Here is a 13,983-nt window from a genome sequence, read left to right on the forward strand (position 1 = left end):
TAAGTGTGCTGGTGTTTTGTGCAGTTCAATATTTGCCATTAAAAAAAAATCCACTTATTTCAGGGAAGATCAGGTTTTTAAGCAGCTTCGATGAGCTGTTCGCAGTGTTACCAGTCACTTGATCTAAACGGCCAGAAATCGCCCGTGCTCGAACTCCCTCCGGCGGTTGTTAGTGTGAACAGCTGACTGGGACTGTCAAGTGAGTCGGGAGTAGGTTTTCCAAACCTCCCTGATCTGCAGCCTCTTCCTTCACACGCACAGCTGTCATGGTTTCATGAATGCATTGGAATGAGTGCAGCTCAAGGGCTTGTTGTGGATCTTTGCTGCTCTGTCCGTGTGTACCTCAGTCTCATGGTTCAAATCTTACAGTCCATATTCCATTTGAATATACTCCTTACTCCAAATTGGCAATGTGAACAGCAGCTTCAAGCCACCTGAGGTCTCCACCAGCTACAATAACAATTGCAGGAGGTAGTCAGACAGTAGAGGCTTAAGGCAGCATCAGTCAGCTGTTTGCACTATTTTACTATTCACCACACACAGCAGGCAATTTACATGAGCACGAATACACCCATTTTAAATGGTAGGGATGGTATCCGATCATTTTACCTTTGTCAGTGAACATTATTCCCTGCGATCTTTGTGCTTTTGCATTGAAATTAGTGACAGAGGATTTTTTGCAATTCTTTTCTGTCTGCTGTAGGTTCACCATCAAATTATTGGAAGATCTTGTTTTCTTTGTTGTGGAAGTTCCCAACAACGGCCAGAATGTTCTAGACATCGTCATGACAAAACCCAATAGGGAAAGGCAAAAATTGATGCGAGAACAAAATATCCTGAAGCAGGTACTTAATAAATACCATTGTATGGGCCAGGGTTTAGAGAACACCAAAGCTTTGACAACGAGTCATCGGACTCGAAACATTAGCTCTTTTCTCTCCCTACAGATGCTGCCAGACCTGCTTAGATTTTCCAGTATTTTCTCTTTTGTTTCAGATTCCAGCATCCGCAGTAATTTGCTTTTAACCAAAGTATATCATGGAGTTCACCTGACCTACAACTTTTAATAGATTTTGGTTGTGAGGAGCACAAGGGCCCACTTTCCAGGTGTTGTGCAACAGAGGTCTTAAATATTTTTAAACAAAACAATGTTTATTCTACGAATCCAGTTAATATTTTATAAACACACAGTAAACATCTCATCAGCTACCAACACAAATACCCCCCCAAAGTTACAGTACTCTGTAGGTAGCCCTTAATAACTTTCCTAACAACTTCCATAAGCCAAACACCCTTTCTTCCTACAAAACAGTAGGTTTGAATTCCTTACAGAAAACAGGTATTACTTTGAAGTTATCAAGTGGTCTGGAGACATTCTTTAGCATGCAGGGAGAGAGATCAAAAGTACACCTTCTTTGTTTGAATGCAGCTCCCAACTGAAAACGAAACCAAAAAACTCAGAGCCACAAAGCAGATTCCAGCTCAAAACAAAAGTAAAAGACAGAATTACAGCCCAGGTCCACCCACACAGTGACATCACTGCAGCCATTTGATAAAACACACTTTTCTTAAAGGGTCCCTCACATGACACCATTAATAACAAAATTAGGAATAAGTTTAGGCGAGAAGCGGTGGCATAGTGGTATTGTCACTGGACTGGTAATACAGAGAGCCAGGGTAATGCTCTGGGTCAAATCCCACCACGGCCGATGGCGAAATTCGAATTCAATACAAATCTGAAATTAGAAGTCTAATGATGACCATGAAATAATTGTTGATTGATGTAAAAACTCAATTGGTTCACTAATGTCTTGCCACCCTTACCTTTGTGACTCCAACCCCACAGCATTGTGCTTGACTCTTAAATGACCTCTGAAAATGGCACTTAATTCAAGGCAAATTGGGGATGTGCAATAAATTCCCATGGCAGTTGCCAAGTGTAAGCGGGAGAGAATCTCCAAGAAATCACTCAAGCCCAGGGCTACTGGTCCTCGCAACAAACGGTTTATTTCGCCGGCAGGGCGATGACATCTGTTAAAGTCCCAGACCACCTCTCCACCGAACAAAGGAAAACATCCATTCTTATATTTTTCAAAACAGCTACACAGCCCAATTCGGCTGGATCTTGACCAATAATACTGATTATAGATTACATACGTTAGTTATACATCCAATTAAACTTGACATTACGCTAAGTGGATTGGCGTCTTACCAGCCCCTGACTTCATGAAAATGTCACTCATGCTAACTGTTAAAGGTATGTCTCCTGCCTGCACCTGGAGACGTTGAGCTGGTGAGGATACATAATGCTCTTTGTCCTATGGAGCTGTTATTAGTTGCTGGTGATACTCCCTAGAAACTCCCATGTATGTTTCACATTCATGTTTCCATCATTCTTGTCTCCCTGACTCGCTCTGCTGTCTGTAATTAAATGCTGTTATTTATACTAGTTTGCAACTCATCCCAGCTAATGGTTGTTCAGGATTGTGGGTAGTTCAGTTTAGTATTTCTAGCTCAGCTAACAGCCATTTTGTGTCTTTTAGTATTGCTAGCTCAGCTAACAGCCATTTTGATATTAGTAACCCTTAGGTTAAGAAATCACAAGCATTGTGTACACACTATCTATTCCTACAAATTGCCTCTTATACATGCATCTAAGCCAATGGGTATCTTTTGTCTAAAACCTTCTTTCTAAATCTGACTTCAACACCAAGGGAAACATTTCAAGTAAAATCAACAAACTAACTTTTTCTTTACTTATAGTCTTTATGGCTACGGGGTTGGATTCCAACCCCCCCCCCCCCCCCCCCCCCCACCTGCAAATCCTTCAGAAGGAAAGTACCGCTTTTGCAGACAGCTCTTGAGGCAGGCAGGCCATGTCAGGAAATTTCCTGACTCCTGCTACCCGCCTCTAGGATGGAAGTCCAGCCCATGGTGTCCAGATATCCTTATTTAATATGAATGTAGGAATAAAGAAAAAAACTGATGTGAATTACCTATTTGTTAAACTTTCAAGTAAACCCTCTCCCATGATTATTGAGAACCACGACGTAACCTCCGGGCTGAATTTTACAGCTATTCGTGATGGTGGGATCTCCCAGTCCTGCTGCTGGCGACCATTTTCTTCCCCCCGACCCCCAAGGTAGGTTCCCTGGTGGCAGAGAGTGGGAGCCAGACTAAGCGCTGTAGACATTGGTGGGACTGGAAGATCCCATTGGCGACTAATGACAAGCAGCCTCCACCGTCGAAAAACAGGCTGCTTGGGTTGGGGGGGGGGGGGGGCGGGAATCACGTCCACAGTCTTCCCCTTTCTTGATGGAAATAAATCTCCAGGTTTAGTGCTGCTCCCTCCAGTTCCTTAGCAAGTCTTTAGACATTAGTAGCATGAAAATGCGGCTCGTGGCCCAGGTTGCTCCTGCTACTGAGAATCTCTTGCACTAACATGCCAGTATGAGGAATAGATGTTTGCTGTAAATGCTGTGTTTATTATAATGAAAGCCTGATAGAACCATCAAGCCTTTGCCTCCTCCGCACAGATATTTGGAATCCTCAAGACTCCTTTTGAGGATAAAGGAGAAGGGCCTATGCTAAAGCTGGAGGAGCTGGCTGATCAGAAGAATGCCCCATACCAGTACATGTTTCGACTGTGTTACAGAGTACTTCGACATTCACAGGATGATTACAGGAAGAATCAGGTATGACGCATTGACTCATGTGCATTTATTCAAACTCAATTCATAAGCATGACCTCAACTGCAAATCAATTCCTTCAGTGAGCATTTATGAAACAGGGGTGGGATTCTCCGCAATCGGCGCGATATCCGCCGACCGGCGCCAAAAACGGTGCGAATCAGTCCGGCATCGCGCAGCCCTAAAGGTGCGGAATTCTCCACATCTTGAGGGGCCAAGCCCTCACCTTGAGGGGCTAGGCCAGCGCCGGACTGATTTCCGCCCCGCCAGCTGGCGGGAAAGGCCTTTGGTGCCCCGCCAGCTAGCGCGGAAATGATTTTGCCGTGCGGCGAATGCGCGGGAGCGTCAGCGGCCGCTCACGGCATCCCCGCGCATGCGCAGTGGAGGGGGTCTCTTCCGCCTCTGCCATAGTGGAGACCATGGCGAAGGTGGAAGGAAAAGAGTGCCCCCACGGCACAGGCCCGCCCGCGGATCGGTGGGCCCCGATTGTGGGCCAGGCCATCGTGGGGGCACCCCCCGGGGCCAGATCGCCCCGCGAATGTCGCCCCCCCCCCCCCCCAGGACCCCGGAGCCCGCCCGCGCCGCCTTGTCCTGCCGGTAAGAGAGGTGGTTTGATTCTCGCCGGCGGGACAGGCATTCCAGCAGCGGGACTTCGGCCCATCACGGGCCGGAGAATCGCCGGGTGGGGGGGCCCGCCAACTGGCGCTGCGCAATTCCCACCCCTGCCGAATATCTGGTGCCGGAGAATTCGGCAATTGGTGGGGGCGGGATTCACGCCAGCCCCCGGCGACTCTCCGACCCGGCGGGGGGTTGGAGAATCCCGCCCCTGATCTGTGAGACAAGGGGCGGGATTCTCCGTCGGCAGACGTGGAAATCGGGAAACATGATTGGGCAGAGAATCGGTTCGGAAGCCGAAATCGCGGCGGGCGCCGATTTCATGTCAAATCACAATTCTCTGTCATCTCGACAGCGGCATCAATGTATGCCAGAACACCCGTACAGTAAGAGCCATTGGCATATCACTAGCGGGCCTGATGCGGTATTCTCCGGGGCCTCCGTGATTCTCCGCCTCTGATGGGTCGAATTCCCGACGGCGCGGTTCACTTGTGCTTTTAAAAATCGTGAAACCGGCGTCTGGCTGATCAGGGAGAGAGAGGGGGTATAGAAAGTGACTCACATCGCCACAGTTTGCTGACCGTTGTGCCGCTGGCCAGGGGAGGCTTCCGGCAGGGCCGGGGGAAGTAGTGGGGGATGGCCAGGAGGTGGGCTGTGGGGTCGGGGTGGACGGGCACAGAGCACCATTGCCGCAGCCTGCAAGGCAGCCATGCAACTACACATGCAGCTGACAGCCCACTGTGAACTTAGGGCAACAGGTCATATGAGTGTCTGCCCAGGGCAGTCCCCTAGGTGCCCTCTGGCCCCAACCGATAAATCAATGGGATGGGCGCACTCAGTGCAACCAGTGCCATCTTGTTGGCTGGGGTGAGTGTGTGTGGGGATTGTAATGTGTATATGCGGCTGCAGCTTGTTAGCCTCCCAAGTGTCAATCATGGTCCCGGCGAATCCCGCACTGCTTTTCATTGGAATTGATTATGTTCCATGTGGCGCCAGTGCTAGCCCCATCACAGTCACTGAATTGGTCCAGGTTCGGTGCGAGTTTTGCTGTCATGAAAGTCCACGAATCTTGCCCCAGGATCAGCACTTAGTCTCAGGAATGGAGAATCCAGCCCCAGGTTCTTCTACTATCAGTATTGAGCAAACAGTGACCTCCAAAGGGCACAAAGTGAGGCAATTTAGTTCTGCAAGTAGTGTCTGCTGCTCATGTATACAAAGTAAAAGTACAGTGTGAAGTGTTGGGTGTTCTGGATCACATACAGGTCACCAACACTTGAAGTAGTGCAACACTATTTTATTAAAAGGTTAACTATTTAAACATTCTTGACCTGTGGGTAAATACAATACCAGCTTTAACTAAAGACCTTTGCCTTGTCCTAACCAGTTGATGCACTCAGCACATGGTGAATGTCTGTGTTGCAGGCTGTGAGCTCTGTGCTCCTAGCTAGCTGCTACTCGAATTAGTGGGAACTCTGATGCCCCCTGTCTTTATAGTGCGTGTGCTCTCACTGGTGATTGGCTGTGGTGTTGTGTATGTTGATTGGTCCCACTGTGTGTCCATCAATGTGTGTCTGCACCATGATATACTGGTGTATATTATGACACAGTGTTTGCAGATTGAGTAGTGGCTTCGCTACTTACAAGATAGGAGATTAAAGCATTTGATTAAGGGCAGCACGGTGTCGCAGTGGATTAGCCCTGCTGCCTCACGGCACCGAGGTTCGATCCCGGCTCTGGGTCACTGTCCGTGTGGAGTTTGCACATTCTCCCCGTGTTTGCGTGGGTCTCGCCCCGTGGGTCTCGCCCCCAAAGATGTGCAAGCTAGGTAGATTGGCCATGCTAAATTGCCCCTCAATTGGAAAAAATGAATTGGGGACTCTAAATTTATTTTTTAAAAAGAGCATTTGATTAATCATGCAGGAGTAACAGTCAGCGATCGCTAAACTCCTTGTAGGTACTGCCGGAAGCCACGGGCCGTTAGGATAACAGGTTTCTCTACAGTGACTGAGCTGTGCACGTTCTCATTCATTCAAGAGAACATCATCAGTCACTTTTACCTCTGTTGCTTGGGAATTCTTACACAAAATAATTGCCATTTGCAATGTGACATTCCTCACAATCTTCTAACAATTAATAATAATAGAAAAAAATGTGTAGGTACCACTGCACACAAGAGCCTTGTCAGTTACTAATTAAAAGCGGACCGCATTCTTATTTTCTCTGCATACTTCGAGCTCCTGTTGTTGTGTATGCTTTGGGTTACAAACAAATTACAACAGGAATACATTAACGAGTGGGGCTAGGAATGGATTCCCTTTCAAAAGGCACCTGTGTCATTTGTGGGCAGCACGGTAGCACAGTGGTTAGCACTGTTGCTTCACAGCGCCAGTGTCCCAGTTTCGATTCCCGTATTGGGTCACAGTCTGTGCGGAGTCTGCACGTTCCCTCTGTTCATGCGTGGGTTTCCTCCGGGTGCTTCGGTTTCCTCCCACACGTCACGAAAGATGTGCTGTTAGGTGAATTGGACATTCTGAATTCTCCCTCTGTGTACCTGAACAGGCACCGGAGTGTGGCGACTAGAGGCTTTTCACAGTAACTTCATTGCAGTGTTAATGTAAGCCTACTTGTGAAAATAAAGGTGATTATTATTATTGTCTGGGGCCTGCGTTTTGTGCTCAGATCATGCAAAGCAGGGCCTCCAAAGTAATATTTTGTTAAATCTACCTCACAAAAAATCACATAAACTATTATTTTCTGAGGCATTAGTCCCTTTTGGAACACTTATGAGCTTATAGAAGAAGGTAGGAAGAAGGAAGTTACTGTATTTCTACAAAACTGTGCAACAATAAGAAACTAGCAGGTTTCAAGGGCAAGAAACCACTGAATAGAGAGCTCACGCCATGCAGACTGAAATAGGGGGGAGACAGTAGTCTGGAAACAAATGAAAATAAGTGTATTGTAGTTTAACATCGCCCTCTTGTCACTGTGCTAGGAACACATTGCAAAGCAATTTGGAGTGATGCAGTCTCAGATTGGCTATGATATTTTGGCTGAAGACACAATTACAGCTCTACTCCACAACAACAGGAAGCTACTAGAAAAGCACATAACAAAAACAGAGATTGAAACCTTTGTCAAACTGGTGAGGAAGAACCGAGAACCCAGGTAGGACGATATGGTTTTAGAGGTGGGTCTATCTGTTCAATGTGCCTTAATCAGGAATGTTTAGTGCAGCTTAGCCACTGGGTGGCATCTATTCAGTGTGGTCAAATGTCCTTTGAGAGCCTCCAGAACAGCTTCTCCGAAAGGGATTCCTCCAGCCATTCCTGGATTACTGAGGTAGTGTTGTGTTTTCATGGGTGCAATGTTCCAGTTTTTGGAATGTTGCTGGCACAGATTGGTTACACTATCTTCCAGTATTTGTTGCCCTCAACTTGCAGTGAATTGTGCCAAATGCTTTGCTCTATAAATCATGATGGGCTGTGGTTTCAATTTTCTGCCCAGACATAAAACTGGCACTACCCCATTTCCATTGCTTTGTATAACAGCCAGCCACTCCACAACATCAGTTTCATGCCCAGATGCAACTTGACGATTTGTCCCCAGTAAATCATGATATAAGTTACTTCAGCATAACTAGAGCAAGTGCCTGCAGCTTTAAACAGCTGAATGAGTTTTGATTTGCACAGTCGGATTGAAGCAATTTTGTGTGGTATTGTAAGTTTATTGTGAGTGGGGCATGTGTCTTGGACTAGCTCCCATTCATTTTAAAAGGAGGAAGAAGTAATAGGATTTTTTTTTAAATTGAGTGATGTGATCAAATTAGTTTTAAAAATTAATGGCTGGGATTTTCCTGTCCCACCATTGGGGGCAGGTACAGAAAATTTGGAGTGGCAGCCAAACGTCGATTAACCTTCGGCGGGATTGTTATTCCTGCTTCTTCACAGCTCATAGCTACAGAGTCCTAATTTGTCACTTATTTGAGCCAAGAAGGTGATTGTGAAGGAAATTTGCATGCTGATAGTACGAACATATGAATTAGGAGCTAGAGTAGGCCACTTGGCCCTTCAAGCCTGCTCCGCCATTTAGTAAGATCATGGGTGATCTGATTGTAACCACAAGTCCACATTCCCGCCTACCGCTGGATAACCTTTCACCACCTTGTTGATCGAGAATCTATCTGGCTCTGCCTTAAAAATAGTCAAAGACTTTGCTTCCATTGCCTTTTGAGAAAGAGAGTTCCACAGACTCACGACCCTCTGGGAGAAAGAAATTCTCTGTCTTAACTGAGTGACCCCTTATTTTTAAACAGTTATATTACTCCGGACTTTAAATGTGTCGATCAACTCACCTCTTACTCTTCGAAACTCTAGTTGATACAAACCTAACCCTTCCAACTTTTCTTAATTAGACACCCTGCCCATTCCTGGTATTAGTCTGGTAATCCTTCTCTGAATTGCTTCTAATGCATTTACATCTTTCCTTAAATAAAGAGACCAATACTGTACACAATACTCCACTCACCAATGCCCCGTATAACTGAAGCATAAGCTCAAATCAGTGGCAAATTAGGACTCTAATGATGAGCTGCGAAGAAGCGTATTAGGCTTATTCCTGGCACAATAAATTATAATGTAGCTTTCATAATTATTTGTTGTACCTGTATACTAGCCTTTTGTGATTCATGCACTAGGACACCTAGATCCCTCTACCCCCCAGAGCTCTGCAATCTCTCACCATTTAGGTAATAAGCTTTTAAAAATTATTTCTGCCAAAATGGACATTTCACATTTGCCCATATTATACTCCATTTGCCAGATTTTTGCCCACTCACTTAGCCTATCTATAACCCTTTCTAGCCACCTTACAACCTCTTCATAATTTACTTTCCCACTATCTTTGTGTCATCAGCAAATTTATCAACCATGCGCTGGATTCTCCGCTGGCGGGATTCTCCGTTGCGCCGGCAGCGCACCCACGCCCGGGGATTTCCCGATAGCGTGGGGCTGCCCACAATGGGAAATGCCATTGGCCGGCTGGTGGGATGGAGAATCTCGCCATTGGCGGGGGCGCACCGCATCAGAAAACTGGTGCAGCGGTTCGGAGAATCCCGCCCCATGCCTTTGGTCCCTCCATCCAAGTCATTTATATAAATTGTAAAACGTTGAGCTCCCAGCACTGGTCTCTGTGGCACACCACTGGCCACGTGCTGCCAACCACAAAAAGACCCATTTATGCAAAAATCTGTTTCCTGTTGGCAGTTTTCAATCCATGACAATATGTTACCTCTTGCACCATGAGCTTTTACATTCCGCCAAGATAATGAAGTATGCTGAGCGCTGCAAAATCCTGGATAAAATAAATAGTCCCTGAAAATGGGCGCAGGGATCACCACATCCGTCTATCTTACGAAGGTATCATGGTATCTTTGTGCTGCCTGCTCATTACCATTATTAGTCCAGCCAGCGTTAACCATGCTGCTCAGTGTTCTTAGTGTCAGCAGGGGGCTAAGAATCATTACCTACTTAGCGTTACTAATAGCTAGTCTGCACCTCTTTAAAATGGGATGTGCATTGTGGCTGCGGGAGGTGCTGTCTTCATTCCAAATAATGCTGTCCCTAAGTATAAAGCCCTGTACAGTTAAAGGCTGAATGAAATAATCTGTATTTTTGTCAAAAACCTGTCTCTAATTCTTGCTGCTTTCCAACAGATTCTTAGATTATTTATCAGATCTCTGTGTGTCAAATCACGTCGCCATCCCAGTCACCCAGGAGCTTATTTGCAAATGTGTGCTGAATCCCCAGAATGAAGATATCCTGATAAAAACTGAGTGAGTGACAGCTTCTTTTCTCAGTAGCGTCATAGGGCTTGTCCTGTGAATTTGCTTTTTTGTTTGGTGGAAGGATAATGCTGATTCACATACTGAATGAAGTGAATAGGTTTGTGCATGATGTTTGCATTGCTTAATTGAAAGAACAAAAGCAATTCTGTGCACAACAACTCACATAAACGTCATTGTGTTTTCTCCATTTCCCTGATTGCTCTAATTAATCAACAGTTCTGCAGTGACTTCAGCAAGCACCGTAAATGAATATTGCTTTATGCTCATAATCTGTAGGTGCCAGTTTATCAATACAGTTCCTTTATTAAAAAAAGCGAAGATGACTCACCTGGAATATGTTTGAATGTCCACAACGTTTCAGTCTCAGGGCCTATGTCAATGTTTCCCTTTCATGAGTTTTGGGATTAAGTGCAGTTTGCGTCTGACTCTTCTCATGTTCCAGAATGCTCTAACACCTCAGATTAAGGAATGATCGCCACTCTAGCAACTGTACAACTAAAATCAGTGAAAGTAAAATTGCAACATAAAGGAACGTGCTTGTGTGCTTTCTTTGTTTGGGGTTGGGACACATTGGGTGGAATTCTCCCAAAAAATGACTGACGGCGGGATTCCAGGCTTCCCAGACGTGTGTTTCTCGGCATCAGAAGGTGGGGCGGGATTCTCCGATATCGGCGCGATGTCCGCCGACCGGCGCCAAAAACGGCGCGAATCGGTCCGGCATCGCGCCGCCCCAAAGGTGCGGAAGTCTCCGCATCTTGAGGGGCCGAGCCCTCACCTTGAGGGGCTAGGCCCGCGCCGAACTGATTTCCGCCCCGCCGGCTGGCAGTAAAGGCCTTTGGTGCCCCGCCAGCTGGCGCGAAACTGACTTTGCCGAGCGGCGCATGCGCGGGAGCGTCAGCGGCCGCTCACGGCATCCCCGCGCATGCGCAGTGGAGGGGGAAGGAAAAGAGCGCCCCCACGGCACAGGCCCGCCCGCGGATCGGTGGGCCCTGATCGCGGGCCAGGCCACCGTGGGGGCACCCCCCGGGGCCAGATCACCCCACACCCCCCCCAGGACCCCGGAGCCCGCCCGCGCCGCCGTGTCCCGCCGTCCCAAAGGTGGTTCAATTCACGCCGGCTGGCGTGGGTTGACAGCGACGGGACTTCGGCCCATCGCGGACCGGAGAATCGCCGGGGGATTTCTGCCGACCGATGCGGCGCGATTCCCGCCCCCGCCGAATATCCGGTGGCGGAGAATTTGGGACACGGCGGGGGCGGGATTCACGCCGGCCCCCGCCGATTCTCCGACCCGGTGGGGGGTCGGAGAATCGTGCCCGTGGTGTGCCGTTCACTGGAGACTGGATTCTCTGCTCCTGCCGATGTTAATGGGAATTCACATTGAAGCCACTAGGGAATCCCTCTAGCCTAGCCTCAGAGAGATCGGGAAGGGCGATCTCAAAATCAGACGTAGGCCACCCTTCCACTCACCCCCAGGATCGTTGGCATTGGGACCCTCCCAAAGGGCTTCCCTTCAGGTCCTGCCCCCTTCTAATCAGCAATAGATCCCTCCAATCGTCTGCACCTGTAGACCCCATCCCAGGTGAGCGACACCCCACTAAAGGGTCCCAAATGCCTCACTTTCATGCACCCTTTATGCCCCCTTCAGGCACCTCACCATCATTGCCATGCCCCCCCCCAATGACTATGCCCCTTCATGGCCACTCCCGCTTGCCCCATCTTTTGCAGTGCCTCTTGGATCCTAACAGTGCCAATGTGGTGGGGACAGGTTGGCAATTCCAGGGTGCCAAGGGGAGTGTCAGGGCACTGCTCTGCATGCCCCTGACCACTTGGGGGCTCCAATGGCCTCTGTGGCCCACAACATGGTCATCACCTCTGGTCTCTGATGGCGTAAACCAGTGGTCATTCCTGCTAGCCGCAGCTGTGCCAACGCGGAGAGAGAATCCCGGGAGCCAGGAGACTCCGGCTTGAAATGGTCTGAGCATATTTAAATGCTCGTTTAAATATATTCATTTGGTTCATGCCCAGCAAGGGTGTCAGCTTGCCACCGGCTGGGACCACACTGCTGTCCCGGAGGACTGGAGAATAGCCAATGTTGTTCCTCTGTTTAAGAAGGGTAGCAAGGATAATCCAGGGAACTACAGGCCGGTGAGCCTTACTTCAGTGGTAGGGAAATTACTGGAGAGAATTCTTCGAGACAGGATCTACTCCCATTTGGAAGCAAATGGACGTATTAGTGAGAGGCAGCATGGTTTTGTGAAGGGGAGGTCGTGTCTCACTAACTTGATAGAGTTTTTCGAGGAGGTCACAAAGATGATTGATGCAGGTAGGGCAGTGGATGTTGTCTATATGGACTTCAGTAAGGCCTTTGACAAGGTCCCTCATGGTAGACTAGTACAAAAGATGAAGTCACACGGGATCAGGGGTGAGCTGGCAAGGTGGATACAGAACTGGCTAGGTCATGGAAGGCTGAGAGTAGCAATGGAAGGATGCTTTTCTAATTGGAGGGCTGTGACCAGTGGTGTTCCACAGGGATCAGTGCTGGGACCTTTGCTGTTTGTAGTATATATAAATGATTTGGAGGAAAATGTAACTGGTCTGATTAGTAAGTTTGTAGACGACACAAAGGTTGGTGGAATTGCGGATAGCGATGAGGACTGTCAGAGGATACAGCAGGATTTAGATTGTTTGGAGACTTGGGCGGAGAGATGGCAGATGGAGTTTAATCCGGACAAATGTGAGGTAATGCATTTTGGAAGGTCTAATGCAGGTAGGGAATATACAGTGAATGGTAGAACCCTCAAGAGTATTGAAAGTCAAAGAGATCTAGGAGTACAGGTCCACAGGTCACTGAGAGGGGCAACACAGGTGGAGAAGGTAGTCAAGAAGGCATACGGCATGCTTGCCTTCATTGGCCGGGGCATTGAGTATAAGAATTGGCAAGTCATGTTGCAGCTGTATAGAACCTTAGTTAGGCCACACTTGGAGTATTGTGTTCAATTCTGGTCGCCACACTACCAGAAGGATGTGGAGGCTTTAGAGAGGGTGCAGAAGAGATTTACCAGAATGTTGCCTGGCATGGAGGGCATTAGCTATGAGGAGCGGTTGAATAAACTCGGTTTGTTCTCACTGGAACGAAGGAGGTTGAGGGGCGACCTGATAGAGGTCTACAAAATTATGAGGGGCATAGACAGAGTGGATAGTCAGAGGCTTTTCCCCGGGGTAGAGCGGTCAATTACTAGGGGGCATAGGTTTAAGGTGAGAGGTGCAAGGTTTAGAGTAGATGTACGAGGCAAGTTTTTTACACAGAGGGTAGTGGGTGCCTGGAACTCGCTGCCGGAGGAGGTGGTGGAAGCAGGGGCGATAGTGACATTTAAGGGGCATCTTGACAAATACATGACTAGGATGGGAATAGAGGGATACGGACCCAGGAAGTGTAGAAGATTGTAGTTTAGTCGGGCAGCATGGCCGGCACGGGCTTGGAGGGCCGAAGGGCCTGTTCCTCTGCTGTACACTTCTTTGTTCTTGTTCTTTGCTCCATTGGGTGTCTAGCGTGAACCACGCTTATGGACTCGCCTGCTATTCTCCTGGAATAGCGGGATGTGCGCTGGGCACAACGTGGGCGGAGAATCGCCCCCATTGTGAAAAATGTAGAAGGAGTTCTGGGCTGCATTTTGAGATAATGTACCTTTAAGGGAGAACAGCATGTCATCACTTTTAGGGAAGTGTGTCATGTGATCCAGCCTCAGTTTCACTTTGGCCTGGAGCAGAACACAACACACACAGCCCTGCAACTGATATCTTCAAGATTTGTATCCAGGTACAACTGTTATCCTGTG

General features: G+C 47.9%; 1 protein-coding gene across 1 annotated transcript in view; it reads left to right on the forward strand.

Annotated features, from left to right (window-relative positions):
* The window catches only part of itpr3 (inositol 1,4,5-trisphosphate receptor, type 3), a 361,536-nt gene that overhangs the window by 189,318 nt on the left and 158,235 nt on the right, over nt 1–13,983 (forward strand). The window contains exons 14-17 of the mRNA XM_072480387.1: nt 704–845; nt 3,537–3,695; nt 7,298–7,470; nt 10,016–10,135. Of these exons, the coding sequence (XP_072336488.1) occupies nt 704–845; nt 3,537–3,695; nt 7,298–7,470; nt 10,016–10,135 (594 nt within the window). The remainder of the gene's footprint in view (nt 1–703; nt 846–3,536; nt 3,696–7,297; nt 7,471–10,015; nt 10,136–13,983) is intronic.

The sequence above is a fragment of the Scyliorhinus torazame genome, chromosome 17 (genome assembly GCF_047496885.1).
Source record: "Scyliorhinus torazame isolate Kashiwa2021f chromosome 17, sScyTor2.1, whole genome shotgun sequence".
NCBI classification, from domain to species: domain Eukaryota; kingdom Metazoa; phylum Chordata; class Chondrichthyes; order Carcharhiniformes; family Scyliorhinidae; genus Scyliorhinus; species Scyliorhinus torazame.